Source organism: Psammomys obesus, unplaced genomic scaffold, assembly GCF_907164565.1.
Source record: "Psammomys obesus unplaced genomic scaffold, mPsaObe1.curated_primary_1811, whole genome shotgun sequence".
Taxonomy (NCBI): Eukaryota; Metazoa; Chordata; class Mammalia; order Rodentia; family Muridae; genus Psammomys; species Psammomys obesus.
The window spans coordinates 47,468,092-47,491,275 of NW_026587216.1; the positions used below are offsets into that span (position 1 = coordinate 47,468,092).

Genomic DNA, 23,184 nt, shown 5'->3' on the forward strand with positions numbered 1-23,184 from the left:
GTGGTAGCTCAGTAACCAAGTAGTTTTCCAAAGTAAGGGGAACACGGGCTATTTCTAACAGGATCTCAAGGGCAGGCTGTTTGACCCCCCTCCCCCCAGGGGAGGAGCAGTCTGTTAGGCCACAGAGGAGGACTTTGCAGCCAGCCCTGAAGATACCTGATAAAACAGGGTCAGATGAAAGGGGAGGAGGTCCTCCCCTATCAGTGGACTTGGAAAGGGGCAGGGAGGAGACCAGGGAGGGAGTGTGGGGTTGGGGAGGGAATGAGGGAGTGGGATACAGCTGGGACACAGAGTTAACAAAATGTAACTAAAAAGAAAAATAAAATAAAATAAAAATAAAAATAAAAAAGGCAGGAATGATAATCCTCCAGAGGCATGCCCAAAAGCCCATTTCGCAGGTGCTTCTAGCTTCAGCCAAGCTGATCATTAACACTACCATAGCTACTAAAATGAACTTGCATGGTGTTTTTAACTTTTATTTATTATATAATGTTATGTTATAGTATATGTACATGTATATACACAAGCAGTCATTTGTGCCATATATATATGGCTGCTTGTCTGTGTGCAAATCTCATGCTGTGGGTACACAGAGAGGACAGAAGAACTGCAATTAACACAGGCAAATAGGAACTGGGAATTGAAGCCCTTGCAAGAGCAGCAAGTGCCCTTAACCACTGTGCCATCTCTCCAGCCAAAGTTTTTCTAACATACAGTAAGTTTATGCTCCTATCTTCCACAATTTGTCTTTTCAGATGGCACTACACATGAATCATATCTGTGTGCCTTTGTTTCTATTGCTTTGTTCTGTAATATAGACCGGGTTAATTTTGCTGAGGTTTGAAGATTATTTTTCACTCTCGGTGATATATGAAATTTCCTTTGTTCAGATACCTAATTAAATTTCCAATTGTAAAAACGCAACAAAAGCCAAAATGCAAGCTGAGCCACATGAGAGACATATATCTGAGTCAAGTTTTGTGGTGGTCAGACACAGAGGAACCCCTCCCCTTCAAGTTTTGTTTTTGTTTTTTTAATTTTATTTATGTGTTATAATTGATTCGCTTTGTGTCCCTGCTGCAGCTCCTCCCTCGTCTCCTCCCAGTCCCACTCACCCTCCCTCTTCTCCCCCTGCCTTTTTCCTAGTGTCCTGATACAGGAGGACTACTCTCAACCTTCTATCTGACACTAGCCTATCAGGTCACATCAAGGCTGGCTGCATATTTTTCTTACAGTGTGGCTGAAACGCTGTTCCTGGCTCCTGAAGGAGAGACTCCACACATTTTTTTTTTCTACTTATGTATCTTTTCTGTCCTCCTCTTGATGTTTAAGAACCATGCCTCCGTAGAGTTCTTTCTCCTGACACCGTCAAAGTTCCGTAGCCCCAAGTCTTAGCCCCATTACAGTCTTACTCCTTCCTCAGTACTGTTCCTGGGACTCGGACCCTCTCCTAGCTGCGGGCCACGAAAAGCTGATTCCTTACCTTCAGGCTGTCTCTCCACATCTCCCTCCACAAAATCTGCTGATGTCGCAGTAAATATTGTATCGAGTGGAGTTTAGGCCCATGCTATTACAATATTCTCAGGAACTACTGTAGAATATTGTTTAGTGTATCGGGATCCTGGTTTCAAAGCAAAGAGCCAAATTTATAGAGCATAGAGTGGGCAAAGATCCATTATTAAGATTAAAATAATAACTCTCCAGGTTATTGTACAGTGTGCTCTACGCTGATTATAATCATCATGGAAGATGTGACTTCCTCAATACATACACAGATATTTTTACATCCTGAACCCTCTTATTGTGAAACTCCTCTTACTGTTTCTGGAACTTAGCGACTTTCTCTATCTGTATCACCCCCTTGCCTGTGAGAATTTATTTAGTGTCTTTCTCCTCCTCCAAGTAATATTTTCTGTGTTCTCTTCTTAGAGGCTATGATGCCTAGAATACAGAGAAAAGGCCATACTGTTAGAGCCGTATTATCTTCCTCTCATATATATCTCCCTATATAACATATACCTTTACCTGTAACATTTCCTTGTCCCTATAACATCAGCAAGACAATAGAAACAGATTAGATAGCTTAAAGGAATCTTGAGTATCAACTACTCAACCATTTTCTTTTAGGTCTGAGACAGCTGATGTCTAAAAAGATCAAAATCTCTGAAGTCATATAGTTCATAGCAATAAATAATACTGTAAATTAGGGCACCAGATTGTCAATCTGATGCACTTTCAATTATTTCCTAAATTCTAGTACTGAGCAGAATTATTTTTTAACAAAAATGACTCTTACATATCTTGTTCTGGAAATTAATGGCAGTTTATACACGCCTATAATAGTATTACTTTCCCTCTGCTATATATTTGAGTTAATATCCATTTTTCATTATGACTGTCAATAGTAGCTGCTAGTTCAAATCATAAGTTTAAAACTTATTCTTTATTTCTCCCCTTCTCTCTAATGATTACATTAAAAAAAACAGTATATTTTAAAAATAAGCAATTTTAGGACTATTTAGAAATTACCCAATTCTTGAATTTTCTAGTTAGTTTAGATTTTTTTACAAATTCTTATTTTTATTATTATTATTTTATTTTTATTAACTACAGTTAATTCACTTTGTATCCCCCCTGTACCTTCCTCCCTCCTCCCCTCTCAATCCCACCCTCCCTCTTCCCCACCCATGTCTCTTTCCCAGTCCACTGATAGGGAGGTCCTCCTCCCCTTCCCTCTGATCCAAGTCTATCAGGTCTCATCAGGAGTGGCTGCATAGTAAGACCTGGAGGGGACAGGAGCTCCACCAGGACAGCAACAGATCCACAAAGTCTGGGCACAGGGGTCTTTCTGAGACTGATACTCCAGCCAAGGACCACTCATGGAGATAACCTAGAACCCCTGCACAGAGGTAGCCCATGGCAGTTCAGTATCCAAGTGGGTTCCATAGTAATGGGAACAGGGACTGTCTCCGACATGAACTGATTGGCCTGCTCTTTAATTACCTCCCCCTGAGGGGGAAGCAGCCTTGCCAGGCCACAGAAGAAGTTTAGATGTTTTATAAGTCAAAATATATCTAATATTTACTTTAATATTTTCTTCAAAATAATCGAAGTTCTGATTTTGTTAACTAATGATTATAAAGGCACTGAAAGAAATGTCATTTCTAAGCATTCAGCAATATTGATGGTTTCCCCTCAACTTGTTCATAATTTTAGTCTGCACCCTCTTAGAAATAGCTTCCTTCATAGACAAAGGGAATCTAAATATAGTGAAAGGAGATTCTTAAAGTTTAAAATCACTATTATTGTTGCAAAAATTAATTTTATAGCATGCTCAGAAAAGGATTCAGGGATGGTGTCTGCTATCTTTGTGCAGCATGCCCCAATCCTCAGGTCTAGACTATCTTTGAGCAGACCATTTTGTCCCAGACTAAATCCATATGAGTCATTTTCCAGAACTATTCCAGCTGGGAAATTTTATGTTTTTTTTTAATTATTTATTACAGTTTATTCACTTTGTATCCCAGGTGTAGACCCCTCCCTCATCCCCTTCAAATCCTCCCCTTCCTCCCTCTTCTCCTCCCATGCCCCTCTCCAAGTCTACTGATAGGGGAGGTCCTCCTCCCCTTCCATCTGACCATAGCCTCTCAGGTCCCATCAGGACTGGCTGCATTGTCTTCCTCTGTGGCCTGGTAAGGCTGCCTGCCCCCCTCAGGCAGAGGTGATCAAAGAGCCAGCCACTGAGTTCATGTCAACCATGTTCATAGCAAATTTTATGTTTTTTTTTTTTTTTCTCTCCTGTACCAGAGCTATTAAAAGTAGAAATCATACTAGTCAGGCTCTTGTAGAGATCCAAACAAGGATTAGAAGTTTGAAGCCCGTGGTAGCTCAGTAACCAAGTAGTTTTCCAATGTAAGGGGAACAAGGACTATTTCTAACAGGATCTCAAGGGCAGGCTCTTTGACCTCCCCACCCCCACCCCCCAGGGGAGGAGCAGACCTGTTAGGCCACAGAGGAGGACTTTGCAGCCAGCCCTGAAGATACCTGATAAAACAGGGTCAAATGAAAGGGGAGGAGGTCCTCCCCTATCAGTGGACTTGGAAAGGGGCAGGGAGGAGACCAGGGAGGGAGTGTGGGGTTGGGGAGGGAATGAGGGAGCGGGATACAGCTGGGACACAGAGTTAAAAAAATGTAACTAACTAAAAAGAAAAATAAAATTAAAAAAAATAAAAAATAAAAAAGAATAAAAAAATATCATACAAGTCATTAAAATAACAAACTTTGAACTTAAATTTTTTCCTTTTGTTTTCCAATTAATTGTAAGCTACCGTGTGATTGCTGAGAGTCAACTAAAGAGCAGAGCAGCCAGTGTTCTTGATCACCAAACTGCCTCTCCAGCCCATAATTAATTTTACAATTGCAAAGCTATATCCAGTTATATTACATTATATAAAACTTCTTTCAAAAATGTAAAAAAAAAAAAAAAGTTTGAAGCCCACACTCATTTAGCTATTTTATTCAAACTTCCCTGTGGCCAGCCTCACCCTCCTCTGGTGATATAGGTGGACCAGCAGGCGATCCCTGGTTTTAAATATGTCTTTCCCTTTGAATGGGATTTCTATTCTTACATACAAAATCCTGGACTAATGAGTGTTCATAAATATTAATCACAGTGAAGTGATCATTGCTTACAGCCTGAAGACCATCTTTATCTTACTCTGTAATAGCAGGCTGCCCCAAATTAATTAGTGAAGAAAGGAATTAGTACAAACAATTGTTATTATACTGTCTGACAAAAAAAATACCCTTTCATTATATATTTCCTTACATATTTAATTTACAAACTATTCCCTTTCATTGTTAGTCAGATTACACAAATTTTAAAAATATTTCTTACCACACACCGCAACACTATAAAAGTTCAAAGAATGTGAATTTGAATAATTGCTCAAAGACATAGAATGAGCTTCAATTGGCATAATTTGAATAAAAATCACCTGTGATAGTAATTTGTACTTCTCAAAATATAGAAATCACATTTACATTTTAAAAATGGGAAATAGTAACCTAGTTCGCTTTGATAACTGTATTATTTCTTCACATTTACAGATGGGGTTCTCAGAAAATTATTTCCAAGGGTCCTAAGCATTATGTAAAAGAAACAAAATGTCAGTGAAGAAACTAAAGATCTAATTGGTGATCAAATATATCGCAAAATTATTACAGGATAACTTAAGGCAGAAGCCATACTATTAACATATTAGTATTTTGTTGATATTTGTTCATAATGACTACAAAAGGACTTCTTAGTACGGTGTATAGATAAAATTTCACAAATATACTCAATTGAATGAATAAAGTTATTCAAAATACTGACTATGGCTTTCAGACTTATTGGCTTTAAAAACAGTCATCATTAAATTTCCTAGGAACAGATCAATCGATTGACACACAGTAACGATACTAGAATGTAGAGAAAAATCCTGGCCCTGTGAATTTTATCTTCCGATTTGAGTAAGGAAGCATCTTAATTCTACAACCTCCTCAAACATAATGGTACTTCATGTAGTGTTCATCTTGTAACTTTTATTTGTGTTTTTTTTTTATGTTGTTTTAACTTTTAGAAGGGGAAAAAAAAAAGAAAGAATTCCTTGACACATGGTATGTTCGTTAGGTTAGTGTTAACTGTCAACTCAACCCAGCCAAGAATCACTGAGGAAAAGCATCTTGAGAAAAATTGTCTAAAACAGGTTGCCCCTAAGGACTGTCTGTGAGTGACTGTCTTAATTTAGGCAGGCGGAAGGCGAGATGACCCAGATGGCTGTAGGAAGCACCCTTCCCTACTCAGGGGTCCCTGTCCGGTGTGTGAAAGGAGAAGGTCAGCTGAAAGCTAACCAGCAAGGATCGATGTATTTGCTTGTTTGGGGCTGTTGAGTATGGATATAAGACTTTAAATTCCTTGACTTAACCTTCACTTCTCAGCAGCGATTGATTGTAACAAGGAATTGTAAGCCAAATAAACTCTTTCTTTCCAATATTGTTTTTGTTTTGTTTGCTTTTTTGTGGAACAGATTCTCTATTATATAGCCTAGCAATCTGAATGTCCTCAGATTTGCTCTTATAGCACATACTGGCCTTCAATTTACAGAAATCCACCTGCCACTGCCTACCTGGGATCAAACAAAAGCCTATCTTCCAATAATGCCTTTATCATAGTACATTAGAGCAACAAAAATGAAACTATGAAAAATGGTACAATTATATTAAATACCACCAGTATCCATTGAATAGGGTAGTAATAATACCTAGCACAATTCAAGGGCTCTTCCAGTATAAAACAGTTAGTAAGCTACTATGATAAACGTGCACTCTTTTTCTGAATAAATTGAAAGCCATGTTAAAAGACTTTTCTAAAGTCACGTTGATGCCATTAAACAAAATTAAAACCCAAATTCCAGTTTTCATGATTAAAATTCAGTGTTTTTTAAAATCAAAACAAAATACAGCTGCTTCTTTAGCTTTCTTCCACCCTTAAAATATTCCAGAAATTTACCTTCTAATATATTTCCAAATAAAATAAAATTTAAATAGTGACAACAATTCCAAACCATCTTTCACCTCATCCTTGACCTATCTTTTAAGGTTTGAATAGAAATGCTTCTCAATGTCTCATCCAGGCCTTCTGTTTCTCTGTTTCTTTTCATTGATGGGAAACTGCTATAAAGAGCTTCAGCACTTTTGAGAAGCATTTCTTCCCTCCTTGCACCTGACTGACGGAAATCCTCCAGTCTCCAGCAAGTACTCTGACATCAGGACCCTCTCCAGCTCCCCAGAGCCAAGTGGATGACTTGCTTGGTATAACAGTCATCAAATATTTGTGTTAAATAATTTATGCACTGTTAAATATAACAATAATAATAGATATTGGTGTTGGCCAATAATTTTAATAATATCTTCCTGTCACTGCTGAGGCCACAGACATGACTATGCTCAGGTTTCACGAGAGGATTTGTCCACTGAGGCAAAAGGAAAATCTAATTGAACCCTAAGCTTATTACTTTTATATCAACTAAACACAAGATAGAGTCATTTTGAAAGAAAAATGAGAAACTGAGAAAATTTCCGCATTAGATTTGCCTATGGGCAAGCCAGTAGTGCATTTTTTCCTTGGTTGGTAATCTGTGTGAGAGGACTCCAAGGTAACACAGCCTCGAGCTAGGGACAAACAATATCCGCCTGGCCTCCAGGTCTAAACTTAAGTGCTCTTAGGACCAGTGCCTCCGGGACAAGAAGGAGATCAAGACTGTCCAAGGAGGAAGACAGCAAGAAATCGAGGTCCCCTTTCTTGTCTGTATATGTTAACCTTGGTCAATCGTAGCATAGATCAGTTATTGAAAATAATTTGATAATGTAGGTATTTAGTTTCTGCTAAAAATTGTTTCCTGACAAGATTTATTCCGTGAAAACATTGCTTACCCTGTGATGTATTCTCATGAAACTGGTTATAATGTATGGTTTGCATGCTTTCATTTTTTTTTTAATTTTATTTTTCTTTTTAGTTACATTTTGTTAACTCTGTGTCCCAGCTGTATCCCGCTCCCTCATTCCCTCCCCAACCCCACACTCCCTCCCTGGTCTCCTCCCTGCCCCTTTCCAAGTCCACTGATAGGGGAGGACATCCTCCCCTTTCATTTGACCCTGTTTTATCAGGTATCTTCAGGGCTGGCTGCAAAGTCCTCCTCTGTGGCCTAACAGACTGCTCCTCCCCTGGGTGGGGAGGTGTCAAAGAGCCTGCCCTTGAGATCCTGTTAGAAATAGTCCTGTTCCCCTTACTTTGGAAAACTACTTGGTTACTGAGCTACCACGGGCCACATCCGAGCAGAAGTTCTAGGTTATATCCATAGATGATCCTTGGTTGAGTGTCAGTCTCAGAAAAGACCCTGTGCCCGGATATATTTGGTCCTTGTAGAGCTCCTATCCTTTCCATATCATACTAACTTCTCTTCTTTCATATGATTCCCTGCACTCTGCCGAGGGTTTGGTTATGAGTCTTAGTGTCTGCTTTGAAACACTGCTAGGTAGAATCTTTCAGATGCCTTTTGTGGTAGACTCCTGTCATAAGTTCAATGCACATCCCATTTGTCTTTCTAAATGAGGATTAATCACCTTCGCCTGTGTTCACTTTCTTGATTATCTTCTTTAGGTGTGTAGATTTCATTATGTTTATCATATCTTGTAGGTCTATATAAGCGAGTATATACCAAGTTTGTCTTTCTATGTTGATATTTAATATGAGAGAAAATAAAAAAGAACTTCTTGATAGGTGGAAACATCTACATAAAACATCCCTCCCATCTATACTACAGTACCTGATAATAATAACAGCTAAAGTGCTATAAGTAAACATAATGCATGGTCTCTTCTGAGACCTGTAACTGAGTTCAAAGTTTTGATAGACTTTGTGAATCTTAAATTTGCAATGCATTTATTGTTCTCTTGGAGCAGATTGCTTTTTATGACTTGAAGAATAAAGATTAATGTTTTAGTAATGTGAACAGCCAGAGGATGGAACACATAAGCAGTGAAACTGTCATTTTACTTTTACCGCAAGGCATACACTGAATTCTTTCAAATGTCCTTGAATGTCTTCTTTTGAGAAGTGTCTTCTAAAATTTTTGTCCATTATTTACTCATATTGTTTTCTTGCTACTGAGTCAAATGCCTTATGTATTTTGAATATTAATCCTGTGTGTCAAATATGGACTTTGCAAATAATTTCTCCCAATCCACTGATGTGTCCTCACTCTTTCCTTGCCTTTGGAATGTGTCTTAGTTTCATATAAACTCTTGTCTATTTTCTTTTGCTTCCTCTGCCCTTTGATATGTATCTAAAACATTTAACACATTTCTACTTTTTTGCCTAAAATTTTAGGGCAATATTTTCAGGTTTGGGTTCAGGTTTGGGTTTCTAATGATTGGATCTCTTTATATCCTGATATTAATTTAATTCAATGCACTATGTTAGAATAATGGCTATATGCAACCTCTCTCATTGTAAACAGGGTTTCAGAGTTCATTGCCTTTTGTGATATTTGGTTTTTGTCAGTTTAATACAAATCTGGGCATATCTGGAAAGAAAAAAAATTCTCATCCTCCACCACGTTGATCTATAGGCAAGAATGTGGGGCATTTTCCTGGTAAATAACTGATGTGGTGCCTACATCCCATGGTAGGTATTGCAACCCCAAGGGGAGTGGTCCTTGTTTGTGAGGCTGGCTGAGCAAGCATGGACAACAACTGGGGAAATACTTCCTCTGTGGCCTCTGCTTCATTTACTGCCTTGAGTTTCTGCCTTGGTTTCCTCTGGTGATGAAGTATAGTTTGTAATCCAAATAAACCGTTTCCTCCCCTAGTTGTTTTCTTTATAGTGTTTTATAACTGCAATAGAAACCTAGCTAAGACATTCTTTCTCAGTACATTACCTTGTTTCAAAAGAAAAATTTTCCAACCTCCTATTCAATTATGTGTCTTCAAGCAATTTTTTTTCATTCATTAATTAATAAATTAATTAATTTACTTTACACCCCAAAGGGAACTTCCCCTCTCTTCCTCCCCTCTCATTCCTCCTCCCTCACTTCCCCTCACCTCCCTGTCCCTCCCTCCCTTTAGCTCAAAAAAGAGGAGATCTCCCATGAATATCAGCCCTCATAGGCATATCAAATATGATTGGGCGTATATTCTTCCACTGAGACTAAACAAGACAGGACAGGTAGAGTAAAGGGATCCAAAGGAAGGCAACAGAGTCAGATACAGTCCCTGCTCCTGCTGTTAGAGGTCCCACATGAGGACCAAGCTGCACATCTGTTATATGGGGGCAGGGCTAGAACCATCCCATGGATCCTCTCTGGTTGGTGGTTCTGTCTCTGTAGGCCTCCAACTTTTATACATTCATTCACAACTTTCCAGCTTATAACACTGCAGTTTTTTCACTGGCTTCTCTTTAGTGTGTCAGCAATATATTTCCCATTATATGGATAGACATGTGGTTCAAGTCTAGAAATCAGAGCACAATGATAATCCAAGGGTGGGATTTACGTAAGAGATTCCAGTGAATTTCTGCTCAAGTTATTTTAAAAGATTTCTTCTACACTCACCTGAAGCTTAAGGAAAAAAATCTCATCTGTCCAAATCTACCACAAGAAGTATGAAAACCAAATCAATCCAAAAATGGTGAGGCAGACCCATGGAAGAAAAGTAGCCATCAAAATTATAATTTAAACCTGAAGCTAGCTTTTCCCACAGACACACCAGAAATATGTCTTAAAACTCTCATGCTTCTCAAGCTAATTTGTTTGACTAATCAGTCACATAAACAAATCAATGTTACATAAGTTTCCTGTTCTGTTATATATTTTGTACCCTGTATTGGTTATTTTTGTGCTACTCTGATTAAAAAAGAAATCACAACAGAAGCACCTTATAGAAAGAAGAGTTTATGTTGTCTTTTGATTCCAGAAGGCTTGTTTGTAATGCTGGGGAAAGCATCTCACATGGTGGCCAGTGCAGGAAGCTGACTAATTTTGGAATGTTCCATAATGTACCATTGGGGCTATAGCAAAAGGAGTCTATAAAGTAAGGTGTCATGAGAAACTCTTGACAGCTGAACTACTCCTATTTCCTCCCAACTTTTTATTAACCTACAGGACTGTTGTACTTTTTCAGTTAAGATGCTATTTTGGAAGGAACACAGGGAATGCAAATTACACAATGTGGAATGAACAAGCTGAACAGCTTTTCGGATGGTAGCTGAAGATCTCCCTATCAGCACATGGCAGACATATTTGTACATCCATGTTTACTACAACATTATTCACAACAGCCAAGGTCATAATTGGCCTACTTTGTCATCAGAAAAAAACTAGAACAAAAAAAATGTAGAATATGAACAGCAGAGTTTTACTCAGTCAAAAAAAAAATGGAATTAGGTTGTTTGTAAGAAAACAGATGCAACCGAAGATCATCATATTATGTAAAAGGGGCAAACTCATAAAAAAAAAAAACAAATAACAGTTTTTATCTTCTTTATGGATCCTATATTTTTCATAGCTACATAAAGTCACTTAAATATATAATAATAGATGAATATGTGTCATGGAATTAAAAAGGGAACTAGGAGTAAACAGCACACTGGGGACAGAGAAGGAATTCAGGACAGTGGGTAGATCACAGGACATGGTGTACTTGAATAAACTTGTTATTATGAAACTCAGCAGCATTATGTAACACCAATACATGTCGATTCTAAAAAGCACATGTATGTTCACACACAGATTTCACTTTCAAAAAAGTTATCCTTACCTTCTTTCATCCTGAGTGATTTTAGGTAATATTGGTTTTTCATGGATAAATATTTTAGGATATTGCTTCAGGAATGCATTGTGAGCTGTCAAAGTAAGGGGAGAAAGCCAACTAAAAAAAATAAAAAGACAGAAAATAAGAGTAAGTATAATACACAATAGCTTTTTTAAAAGAGCTTTAATTCAATATATTAATTCTGTATCATTTTGATGCCAAGCTTTTCCTGAAGTTAAATAAAGCAGTGATATCATACAGCATAAGAAAATTTCTCTTTTATTGTTCAGCTTTTAGTTTATGATTTATTGATTTTTTATAAATTACCGTTTATTCGTTTTGTATCCCAGCTATAGACCCCTCTTTCCTGCCCTCCCAATCCCACCCTTCTTCCCCCATCTCCTTCCATGCCCCTCTCCAAGTCCACTGATAGGGGAGGTCTTCCTCCCTTCCCTCTGACCCTAGCCTATCTCTTCTCATCAGGTCTGGCTGAATAGTCTTCCTCTGTGGCCTGGTAAGGCTGCTCCCCGCAGGGGGAAATGATCAAAGACCCAGCCACTGAGTTCATGTCAGAGACAGTCCATGTTCCCAGTACTAAAGAACCCACTTGGAGACTGAGCTGCCATGGGCTACATCTGTGCAGGGGTTCTAGGTTATTTCCATGAATGGTCCTTGCTTGGAGTATCAGTCTCAGAAAAGACCCCTGGGCCCAGATATTTTGGATCTGTTGTTCTTCTTGTGGAGCTCCTGTCCCCTCCAGGTTTTCCTATCTCCCCCTTCTTTCATAAGATTCCCTGCACTCTGCCCAAAGGTTGACTATGAGTCTCAGCATCTGCTTTGATACCTTGCTGGGTAGAGTCAATATTTGCTTTCTGGCAATGAATATAAAATCCCTCAATAAAAGTCTTTTTTCTTGTTTAGTTGTCAATGCAAACAGTGACACATTAAAATATTCATAGATATTTCTCTTTTTCTACATTATATTTTTAAAACATTGTATTGATATTTTACATAAAATATATTATATGTAATTTTTAAATCTTATTTTATTTACCTTGATTCAAATAGCCAAATGGAGGTGCAATGTAATACACTAGGTATTTTCAATCTTTTCTCACAGCTTGTACCAATACTGATTAAGATATCTACTCAGTTTTCAAGTCTGTCTGCATACCTCCATGGAGTATTTCCAATGACCTCACATACATGTATCTTGAAATTCACATTTAATAATTACCTATTTTATATCATTAAATACTTGTTCTGTTACATTACTGTAGTAAGGTTCCATTGCATATTTGTATAAACCTAATGATGTTGCTATATAGATATTTATACATAAAATACTATTACTTTAATAATTAGCCACATCATCTAACTAGGATGTGAGGGCTATATGACAGAAATTAAAATTGAACTGACATGAATCCCCATTCTCTTAACCTCTGAGATATAGTGCTCCCAACTAAAACAGCAAATTATTTCTTATTATTTCAGGCACTATTTTAACCAATTTACAAATAGCACATCATTTAATTCTTGAATGTCTGCATGAATTACATAGTCTTATCCTGAAACTTGAAACTCAAAGAACTATAGAAGTACTTATTTTTATCTACTCCCAGCCTTGCTGTAAGCCTTGGAACATTATTTTAAACCATGATCTGGATAGAACATCTTTGGAGTGGATTAAGAAGAGTATAACCCAAAATATGAAGACCTAATTTACTTTTATCTATCATATTTTACAGGTGTGACAGACCTTTCTCTCATCTAGTTCTTGGGAATTTTAAACACAAATTGGATGGTATACAGTGTTTATCATCTGGACATTTGAAAGATGTGTTTAAGAAATGAAATAGACTAAAGTTCTATGTTTGGAGATGACATAATTCTCAAAGCAAATCTTATGAATGTCCTTATGGTATTGATGAGATTTGTTCTATATCACAAAAAATTATTCTGGTAGTATATTCCTACCTCTGTGTTTTCTATATTCAGGGTCCATGAACTTAAATAATGAAAGTACAAAAGAAGGTATTATAAGGTGGGAAACTGGTAAACTGAAGCAAGCATGCCCACAAAGAGGGATCCATTACCCTCCATTAAAGGTACACTTTTAAAACTAAAATATTATAAACCAACTGTAGTCATATCCTGTAGCTGTTTTTATACAAGCCATAAATTTATTTTTTGACTTTTGATAACTGCCATGTCTGCCTCCAGAACCATATCTTATGCTGAAGCCTTAAACCTAAATGTGACTATATTTTGTAACATATAAGGGACATTGAGATATTTAGTCTAACTCTGGACAAAAAAAAAAAAAAGCACAGTGTAGGAGAAGTCTTTAAAATAAACATACAAATCAGTATATCACTCTTTAGACAAAGAGTGGATAAGGAAATGATGACTATGGAGTTTTAAATAATCTTTCCAAGTTTGTGTAAAGTAAAAAATAATACATTATATAAATGTCAAGGCTAGGGTTTTTCTATTCTTAGAGTAGGTGCAGTCTGACCGAGAGGCAGAAGGCAAGGGTACATGTCAAGCAGTTAGGAAATGCTGCTTAGGATACGACTTGATCCATATCAACCCCCCAATCAAGAACAGAACACAAACTGTATTATGTCTGAACTCTAGGAAGTAAATATAAAAGACAGAGAGAAAAAGATGTGTGCCTTTAATTGACCCTTAAAAGTACCTCCCATCAAAGATTTTCAATGTCCTTTTCTGGTCTAGATTGAAGTCTATGAGAACTAGCCAGGAAAACAAAAGTTTCCAGATCAGAACCAGCTGTATTTTCCCATGACCCATGTTCAAACTATGTGGTTTCTTCATCAATAAAATCTTGGGATCTGATATGATAGCAACCCCCAAAAGTCCACCAAATAACTCCTACACCTGATAAACAGCTTCAGTAAAGTGGCTGGATACAAAATTGATTAAAAAAATCAGTAGCCTTCCTGTAAACAAATGACAAACAGGCTGAGATAGAAATTAGGGAAACTATAACCTTCACAATAGCCACAAATAATATAAAGTATCTCGGTATGACTCTAACCAAGCAAGTGAAAGACCTGTATGACAAGAACTTCAGGTTCCTGAAGAAAGAAATTGAAGAAGATCTCACAAGATGGAAAGATCTCCCATGCTTGTAGATCGGCAGGAATAACACAGTAAAAATGGCCACCCTACCAAAAGCACTCTACAGATTTGATCCAATTCCCATCAAAATACCAACACAATTCTTTACAGACCTTGAAAGAATAATTCTAAATGTCATATGGAAAAACAAAAGACTCAGAATAGCCAAAACAATCCTATAAAATAAAAGAACCTCACTTCAAGCTATACTACAGAGCAATAGTGATTAAAAACTACGTAATACTGGCATAGAAACAGAATGGAGGTTCAATAGAATTGAATCAAAGACTGCACCTCCCCTCAAAAAAAAAAAACCCACATGTCTATATAGATTGCTTGATTTTTGACAAAAGAGTCAAAACTATAATGAAATGAAAAAAAGAGTTTCTTCAACAAATGGTGTTGGGTCTAACTGGATGGTTATGTGTAGAAAAATGCAAATAGATCCACATTGATCTTCCTGCACAAAACTCAAATCCAAGTATATCAAAGACCTCAATATAATACCAGATACACTAAATCTATTAGAAGAGAAAGTTGGGAAGAGCCTTGAACTCATTGGCACAGGAGACAACTTTCTGAACAGAACACCAACAGCACAGGCTCTAAGATCAACAATTAAGACATGGGACCTCTTAAAATGGAAAAGCTTCTGTAAGGCAAAGGACACTGTCAATAGAATGAAACAACAGTTTACAGACTGGGAAAAGATCTTCACAAATTCTACATCCAACAGAAGGCTAACAGACAGAATCTATAAAGAACTCAAGAAATCAAACACCAATTAACAAAATAACCCAATTTTAAAATGGGGCACAGACCTAAACAGAGAATTCTCAATAGAGGAATCTCGAATGGCCTAGAAGTAGTTAAACAACTCTGAGTTTCCACCCTACCAGAATGGCTAAGATAAAAAACTCAAGGGACGACACAAGCTGGAGAGGTTATGGAGAAATGTTTTGTTTTTTTTTTTAACCCTCCTCCATTGCTGGTGGGAATGTAACCTTGTGCAACCACTTAGGAAGTCAATCTGGTGCTTTCTCAGGAAAGTAGGAATAGTGCTTCCTCATAGATCCTGGCATATCCTGGGCATATACCTGAAAGATGATAAACCATACTGCTATATCACTCCTAGGCATATATCTGAAAGATACTATGAGGACATTTGCTCAACTATGTTCACAGCAGCATTATTCATAATAGCCAGAATCTGCAAACAACCTAGATGTCCCTCAACTGAAAAATGGATGTAGAAATTGTGGTAGATTTACACAGTGGAATACTACTCAGCTATTAAAAACAAGGAAATCATGAAATGTGCAGGCAAATGGTGGTAACTAGACAAGATTATCTTGAGTGAGGTAACCTAGAAGCAAAAAGACATACACGGTATATACTCATTTATAATTGGATACTAGCCATATAATAAAGGATAAACACACTAAAATCTATAGTCCTAAAAAGCTAAACAACAAGGAAGACCTTAGGGAAGAGGCTTAATCCTCATACAGAAGGGCAAACAGGATAGACATCAGAAATAGGAGAAGACATGAAACAGGACAGGAGCCTTCCACAGGGGTCCCCTGAAAGACTCTACCCAGCAGGGTATCGAAGCAGATGCTGAGAACTCATAGCTAAACTTTGGGCAGAGTACAGGGAATATTATGGAAGAAGGGTAAGATAGAAAGACCTGGAGGGGACAGGAGCTCACAAAGAGACCAACAAAAACAAAAAGTCTGTGTTTTGGCTTTTTGTACAGATAGTACAAGGTCCTGCAGAGACTGATGAATTGACCAAAGATCATGTATGTAGAGGACCTAGACCCCCTGCTTAGATGTAGCCAATGGGCAGCTCAGTCTCCATGTGGATTTCCTAGTAAGTGGAACAGGGGCTGTCTCCAACATAGACTCACTGGCCAGCTCTTTGATCACCTCCCTATGGTGAGGTAGCCTAACTAGGCCACAGAGAATGAGGATCCAGACAGTTCTGATGAGACTGATGAGCCAGTGGCAGATAGTAGGGGTGGAGAACCTCACATATCAGTAGACTAGGTGAGGAATAGTGGGGGAATACAGAGGGAGGTTGGGACTGGGAGGAGATGAGGTAGGTGGCCACAGCCAGAATACAAAATGAATAAATTGTAATAACAATAACAATAATAATAATGAAAAAAAGAAAATCTCAACTTTCTTAGTCATCAGGGAAATGAAAATCCAAATGAGCCTGATATTCCATCTCTCAAGAGTCAGAATGGCTAAGATCAAAATCTCAAGCAACAGTACATGCTGGCAAGGGCATGGAGAAAGGGGAACCCTTTACCATTGCTGGTGGGAGTGTAAGCTTGTAGAACCAAGTTTTTAAATCAATCTGGTGTTTTCTTAGAAAATTGAGAATAACTTTATCTCAAGACCCAGGTATACCTCTCCTAGGTGTATACCCAAAAGACGCTCCACCATACAGCAAGGACACTTTCTCAACTATGTTCATAGCAGCTTTATTCATAACAGGAATCTGGAAACAACCTAGCTGTCCCTCAACAAAAGAATTGATAAAGAAATTGTGACACATTTACACAATGAAATACTGCTCGGCAATTAATTATAAAAAAAATCATGAAATTTGCAAGCAAATAGGTTGAACTAGAAAAGATCTTCCTGAGTGAGGTAACCCAGACCTAGAAAGATGCACATGTGATGTACTCACTTATAAGCTTTTTAGCCAGATAGTACAAGATAAGCACACGAGGAGGCACAGACCCTAAGAAGATAAGTAATAAGGAGGACCCAAGTGAGAATGTATAAATCTCACTTAGAAGGGAAGGTAGAACAGGCAGAGGTAATGGCTGAGGAGAGAGAAGAAGATAGGAGAATGTACACAGAGATTTGAGAGGGTGGAGAACAGACCTGGAGAGAGCAAGGCCAAGAAGACAGAAGGCCTGTAGAGAAAAGAGAAACTGAGGAAGGTGACATCTCTGTGTCAACCTGGAGCCCTAAGTCAGGGTAGCCTCCTCAAAGGACATGAAGGGAATTCAAGCAGAGACTCCTAGTAGCAGAGACCATAGAGACTGAAGAGGACATCCTTTAACTAAATTAGTCCCCTAGGAGAGAGAGGGGACACCAACACACCGGCAAAAACGTCGACCCAAAATTTACTCTGTGTGCAAGATGTGCAAGGGTAAAGATAGAACAGTTATAGCAACAATTGAGAGAATGCTCAACTGATGCCTGGCCCAACCAAAGACCCACACTATTGGAGAGTGCCAACCCCTGACACTGAACTATACTCTCCTAAGATTGTAGACAGGAGCCTACCATAGTTGTCCTCTGAAAGGCTCTACCAGCAGTGCCTCAAAACAGATGCTGAGACTCACAGCCAAACACTGGTTGATGGAGTCTTGTGGAAAAGTGGGAGGAAAGAGAAAAGGACCCAGATGTGAAAGAACTTCCACAGGAAAAACAATAGAGCAAACTAATCAGGGTCCAGAGGTGTTTGCTGTGGCTGAAGCGTCACCCAAGGACCATGCATGAGCTTGACCTAGGCCTCCTATAAAGATGCAGCAAAAAGGCAGCTTATACTTCATGTGGGTTCTCTAGTAAGGAAAGTGGGGACTACATGGGACATGGACTCACTTGCTAGCTTTTAGATCACTTTTCCCTGCCAGGGTTGCCTTGACAGGCTACAGGGGACAAGGACAAGTTTAGTCCTGATGCACCTTGATGAGCTAGGATGGATGGAAAAGAGGGCTCCCCTTTCTTGAGGACAAAAGGGAGGGGGAGGGGACAGGAAGTGAGGGTAGGACTGTGAGGGGAGGAGGGAAAGGTCTACAAGGATGTAAAGAGACTAAAATAAATAAATGAGAAAAGGAAACCAAACCAAAGCAAAACCAAAAAAATCTTTCAGTCATGTTCTGGTGGGCAGCTATGAGCAATAGCCAGGGCCTGTATTGTTTAGGGGGAATCTCTGGGCATGCCAACCAACATTCACGGTAAAACAATGAAAGAACAAAGTTTTCGTAGACTCCTAAAAATGCCAACCTAGAAACCTAGTCAAAAAGAAAAACATAACAATGAGAAAGAAAAAAAAAAAAAGGTTGGGTTCAAAGTAAACTACTGAGGTATATGGTTAATGTACACTAGGTGAAACTGTATCACACAACATTTTTATGTGTCACATACTCTCCTCACTATCTGAATGAAACGTTCACTTGTAAATTATATTTATGTTTTTATCCTAAGGCAATTTGCATTTTTTTGTTTCAAATTAAATAAGCCATAAACTTTTAACCCATTTGACTTCTTACAGATTGTTTCCACCTAAATTTGTCTTTCAAATAATGTGGTGTCTACACATTTTCTTGATGAAAATTAAAAGAAATATGAGTACTGCCTTTCACCACAATGGGAGCAAGTGAGGGCTGATATAAATTAAGTAAATAAACACTTATGTATCTCTGTAATTGATATTATCCTCAAGATACAAAATAAGTTGAAAAGCTATGTAATGATACCAATAATTTTAACATTTGACATTAAGTAAGTCCTTTACCTAAATAAAAAGGTCATTGAATCAGTGATCTTTCTGCATTACAGCACAGTAATGATATCAAATTGTGATTTACCAAGATAGAGGGGCATACAACCACAACCAGTTCACCATAAACCTTAATTCTTTACTTTTCATTTTCAATACATTCATAAAGAACACTGAAAAGATGTTTCTGAAATACTAACTGAAATATGATGTTAAGAAGTACTTTCAATCTATAGGCCTAAAGAAGCTAAGCTATAAGGAGGACCCTAGGGAAGATGCTCAATCCTCACTCAGAAGGTCAAATGGGATAGAAATCGGAAGAGGGAGAAAACAGAGCCTACCACAGAGAGCTTCTGAAAAACTCTACCCAACTGGGTATCAAAGCAGATGCTGAGACTCATAGCCAAACTTTGGGCAGAGTGCAGGGAATCTTATGAAAGAAGAAGGAGACAGAAATACCTGGAGGGGACAGGAACTCCAAAGGAAAACCAACAGCCAAAAAAAAAAAAAAAATCTGGGCCCAGGGGAGCCTGAAGAGACTGATACTCCAACAAAAGACCATACATAGAGATAACCTAGAACCCCTGCCCAGATGTAGCCCATAGGTAACTCAGTCTCTAAGTGGGTTCTCTAGTAAGGGGAACAGGGGCTGTCTCTGACATGAACTCAGTGATTGGCTCTTTGCTCACCTCCCCTGAGGGGGTGAAGCCTTGCCAGGTCACAGAGGAAGAGAATCCAGACAGTCCTGATGACACCTGATAGGCTAGGGCCAGATAGTAGGGGAGGAGGTCCTCCCCTATCAGTGGACTAGGGGAGAGACTTAGGGGAAGAAGAGGAAGGGAGGGAGGGACTGGGAGGAGACTAGGGAGGGGATACAAAGTGAAGAAATTGTAATAAATAATAAATAAATAAAAGCAAAAAAGTACTATAAGAACAGAGAGAGAAAAATCTGTAAACCCAGGGCATTTTGTCAACATAAACATGAGTGAAGAAAGGTTGGAGAGTGGGTGGACCATGATGGCTATGGTTATATAATTTCAAAAGTACAACTGAAGTAAAGACATTCGAGCTGTGGTGGTTTGAATGAGAATCATCCCTATAGGCTTTTATGGGTAAATAGTTGTCCCATCCTTCTCTTCCCCTCCCTCCCTCTCTGACTTTTACAGGCAGATCAGGATATAAAACACTCATCTACTGTTTCCCTGCATGCCTGTCTGCTTCTCACGGTGATGGTCATGGACCATCCCTCTAAAACTGTAAGGAAGCCCCCAGTTAAATACTTTATTTTACAAGAGTTGTCTTGGTCATAATGTCCTTTCACAGAACAGTAACTAAGACAGACATAGGTACCAGGAACTTGGGTATTTCCAAGTAGGCTTGACCATGCTATTTGTAGGAAGAGTATGGAAGATTTTGACACTTTGGACTAGAAAAGTAGTTGAACACTTTCAGCAGTAATTAATGGTTCATCTAAGTAGGAACATATAGAACAATAGTATAAAGGGCAATTTTGAGAATCGAGGGCTGGATCCACAGGTTTCAGAGGGGAAGAATATTAGTCAGTGGCCTACAGACCTTTCCTTACATGTGTTGGCACAGAATATGGCCTTGTCCTAAAAATGTGCCTGCAGCTAAATCAAAGAGATTTACATTAATGTCATTGGCAGAGATTTTAAGACAGCCTGGTAGCACAGTATTATGTAGTCATTAGTGATCATTCTCATAATTATCTACAATGAAAAAGAGGAAGCAGGCACAAAGAAATAGTTTGAAGAGAAAAAAAGAGCACCAGGAAATGTAATGTTGGAGCCAAGTCCTGTGCTCAAGAAGATAAAACATTTAAATAAAGGATTTATTCAAAATGGAGTAGAGAGTGATGCTCTCAGGGCCAGACCCCAAGTAGCTAAGCTTCCAACCCGTGAAAAGGAGTTAAAGGAAAGCTTAAGCAGTAAGGAGACTACCAACAACAGAAAGCTTTGGAAAATGCAGTCCAAGGAGAGTTCCAACACTAGCTAGCAGAATAACTAGGCATCTTAGCCCCTGTGGTTGTGGATTTAGACTCAAGAAGAATACAGGAAAGTCTTTGCAGAATCTTTCTGTAGAGCTAATGAAAGCTTCTGAGGCCAGGCATGTGATGGGGAAGTCTATGTCTTTTTCTATGACAGAAAAAGACATGCATGAGTAACTTACCTGCTCCTTATTCCTCTAGTGTGGCATATGCTATTCAACCGAGTATAATTAATCTTTCTTTCCATTCTTAGGCCTGCAAAAAGAAATCAATTAAAAGTGTGAGGAGTTTTCTGGTATCTTATTAAGCAAGTGTATAAACAGGATTTAATTGGCAACATTCATCATACTAAAAAATACGGTGTTCATTAAATGAGATATTGTATTCAGTCTCTAATAGACACATAGATTTTGGTATGATGATTAGAGTGACTATAGAATTTGCTTTTAAATGTGTTTTTATCATATCAACTACTTACACCTCCCTACCTCCTTCTCCATCTATCTCTCCACCATGAATTCCACATATATTTATGTTTTTATTTTTTTAAACCCATGGAGTCTAATTAGTGCTGGATATTTAATCATTGGTGTGGACCATCCACTGGAGATGAAAAACCTACCATGAGGCCACATTCTCAAAAAAAATGGATTTTCCCTTCCCAAGAAGCCATCAAATACTCTCAAGATAGGGGTAGCCTTTCCCCACATTCTGCCTTGGCTTTATTTAGTGACGATTTTGAACAAGATCTTGTACAGGTGACCATAGCTGTTTTTATTTCATGAGTGTAGTTGTCCTGTCATATGCATGCGACGTCATTTTCCAGTTCCTCGTCCTCTGGCCCTGCAAATCATGGTTTGTTCCCTCTTATGCGTGTTTCCCAAGCCTTTGGAGAGTGTTATGTGATATAGCTATCCACTTAGGCATGAATATCACAGTCATTTGTTTTCTACATATTGACCGTTTATTAGGTCTCTAATTAATCACTGTTCACTTATAAAAAGTAAGGTGAGGCGTGTTGAGCTGTTCTAATTTTGTGGAATAAGGCATGAGTTCTCTTCTGTGGAGCAGGCTTTAAGTCCAACTGGATAATCATGGTCAACCCAAAGACCTTCATAGCGCTGTTGCACCAACTGCCACATCTCACCATATCAGTGGTTATTATAGCTCTCAGGGTCCACAGCAAGGGAAGACTGTTGATAATATGTTTGCTCCAGCTGACTGAACAGCAATTTCTGTCCTTATGAAAGCTAGCCAACAGAGAGAAAGTTTCTAGATAAGCAACAGAATCCATGATCTGTGATCAACATGAATAGTTTTCAGCACTAGAGTCTACCATCGAGTTCTGATGGACAACCTCCAGCAGTGGCAATAGCCTCTATTGTCCGGGAGGGTTTCCTCTGCACACATGTAACCAACAACTCAGAGGGAAACAGTGTTTATCTGGAACTGGGAATGTTGACATTTGGGAGAATCACAATATCCCATTGTAAGAAAATACTAATCAAAATCTTTAAAAACAGTACATATATGGAAGTTTTTAATTAGTAGATTTATCCATAGATTTTTCAAACAGAATTTAATTTTATTGATCTAGAATCTAGTCTGGCAATTTATAATTGCAGAAAATAGTGGAATTGGAATGAGCCATAATTTAATTTCTCTGAGGAAAAAAAAAAAAGTCTTTCAGAATTACTTTCCAAGATTTTTCACATGCAAAACTGCTTTAGACACAATTAAAAGAAAAGTTCATTTGCTACCTGATGTATTTCCTTTTATCATCTTCTCCTTCCTACTGTCTCTTTCTCTCTCTCACACTTTCTTATCCAGTCTGATCTCTGCAGGTCTAGCTAAGCCTGTAAAGTTATCCATCATTGACTTCTCATTCTTCAGAGCATTTTCCAGGGTGTAGAATCAATTTCCAGTTCTTCATGGCATTCATGTGTGAGAAGTCACAAAGAATCCTTAAGAAATAAAAGTTCTTCTCATAGACAAGAAGCAAATTAACTGCCATGAGGAGGAGACACCCTTCTAATGAGGTGGGAAGATGGAATACAAGGTGTGGTGCATGTCTTCGGGGTGACGGGGATTCACATCACAGTCCCTGTGACTGCTCCACAACAGTGGTCTTAGAAACGGAAGTGGAA

At 38.4% G+C, this 23,184-nt stretch overlaps 1 protein-coding gene across 1 annotated transcript in view; it reads right to left on the reverse strand.

Annotated features, from left to right (window-relative positions):
• Cnbd1 (cyclic nucleotide binding domain containing 1) overlaps positions 1 to 23,184 on the reverse strand; it is a 411,690-nt gene that overhangs the window by 353,291 nt on the left and 35,215 nt on the right. The window contains 2 exon segments of the mRNA XM_055603581.1: positions 11,359 to 11,469; positions 21,220 to 21,292. Coding sequence (XP_055459556.1) covers positions 11,359 to 11,469; positions 21,220 to 21,292 — 184 coding nt within the window.